The following is an 876-nucleotide window of genomic DNA, read 5'->3' as shown; positions in this document are numbered from 1 at the left end:
TATCTGTTCTAAATCAATTATTTCATTCAATACGAAAATGGTCAAGAAGTTAATATCAAATTGATTGTTATATATAGTATGACACAAAGAAGTAGAAATCAATACCTTTCATTAAATAAAATTTAATTAAGCTTGTCACACTCTTAAACATGATCAATCTCTAAAATAGAAAGAAATAATTTAAAAAAAAAAATTAAAAACTTACTACATAGACATATCTCTATATTTATTCTCTAAAATATCAATAAATTTAGATTTGCTAAATGAGATTATTAACCCACATTATAAATATATAAACTACTTTGTTAATTGTTATTAAGACATTCCATACTTAACCCTTAATAATTCGCATACTTGTTCATGATTTTTCCTTGCTCTTTCATCCATATGCGAAGTATCTTTACATAGTATCTCAAAATCACCTTGACGAATGTGATCCTTCATTAGTGATAGTCTCTTCTTAGCTAGATCTTCAAATTTAGTCCATGTATCATCAATATTTTTATTTGCCTTTTTCTTATTTTTCTTCTTTCTTGCTTCTTCTTTAGCAACATTTTGACCAATTAGACGTCCATCGAGCACTTCTACATCGTCAGTTGGAGTTGTATCATGGTGAGAGGAGGAAGATATACCAGCAGATGATCTAACAACTTTTGATTTCTTGGACGGACCACCTTGTTTTCGAGAAAATTCTTGCCACTTAGGATCATTCCGAAGGATTTGCCAAGCATGTAAATAAGGAAATTTTCTATCTTTGTTACGACTTGAGAATAGTTCCATGGCCTTGTTGATAATGTCTTCTTCGTTATGACCACTTAGGTGACTTTCTTTTAATTGTATGTAGTACCCATTAAACTTATTAACATCACCACTCAT

The 876-nt window shown here is 29.7% G+C and overlaps 1 protein-coding gene across 1 annotated transcript; it reads right to left on the bottom strand.

The window, feature by feature from the left end:
- Window positions 1-315: 315 nt before the first annotated feature.
- LOC145579687 (glutathione S-transferase T3-like) lies at window positions 316-876 on the bottom strand. Its single transcript, XM_081636922.1, has one exon. The coding sequence runs from the start codon at window positions 874-876 to the stop codon at window positions 316-318; it is 561 nt and encodes a 186-aa protein (XP_081493048.1).

This window comes from Chenopodium album, chromosome 14, assembly GCF_948465745.1.
Source record: "Chenopodium album chromosome 14, dcCheAlbu1.1, whole genome shotgun sequence".
Classification (NCBI taxonomy): Eukaryota; Viridiplantae; Streptophyta; class Magnoliopsida; order Caryophyllales; family Amaranthaceae; genus Chenopodium; species Chenopodium album.
The sequence above is the reverse complement of the archived record's forward strand: the minus strand, read 5'-3'. Positions and strand labels throughout refer to the sequence as shown.

Bases quoted from the DNA above. Each gene is read 5' to 3' on its own strand.
- LOC145579687 (XM_081636922.1), bottom strand. From the start codon at position 876: ATGAGTGGTGATGTTAATAAGTTTAATGGGTACTACATACAATTAAAA.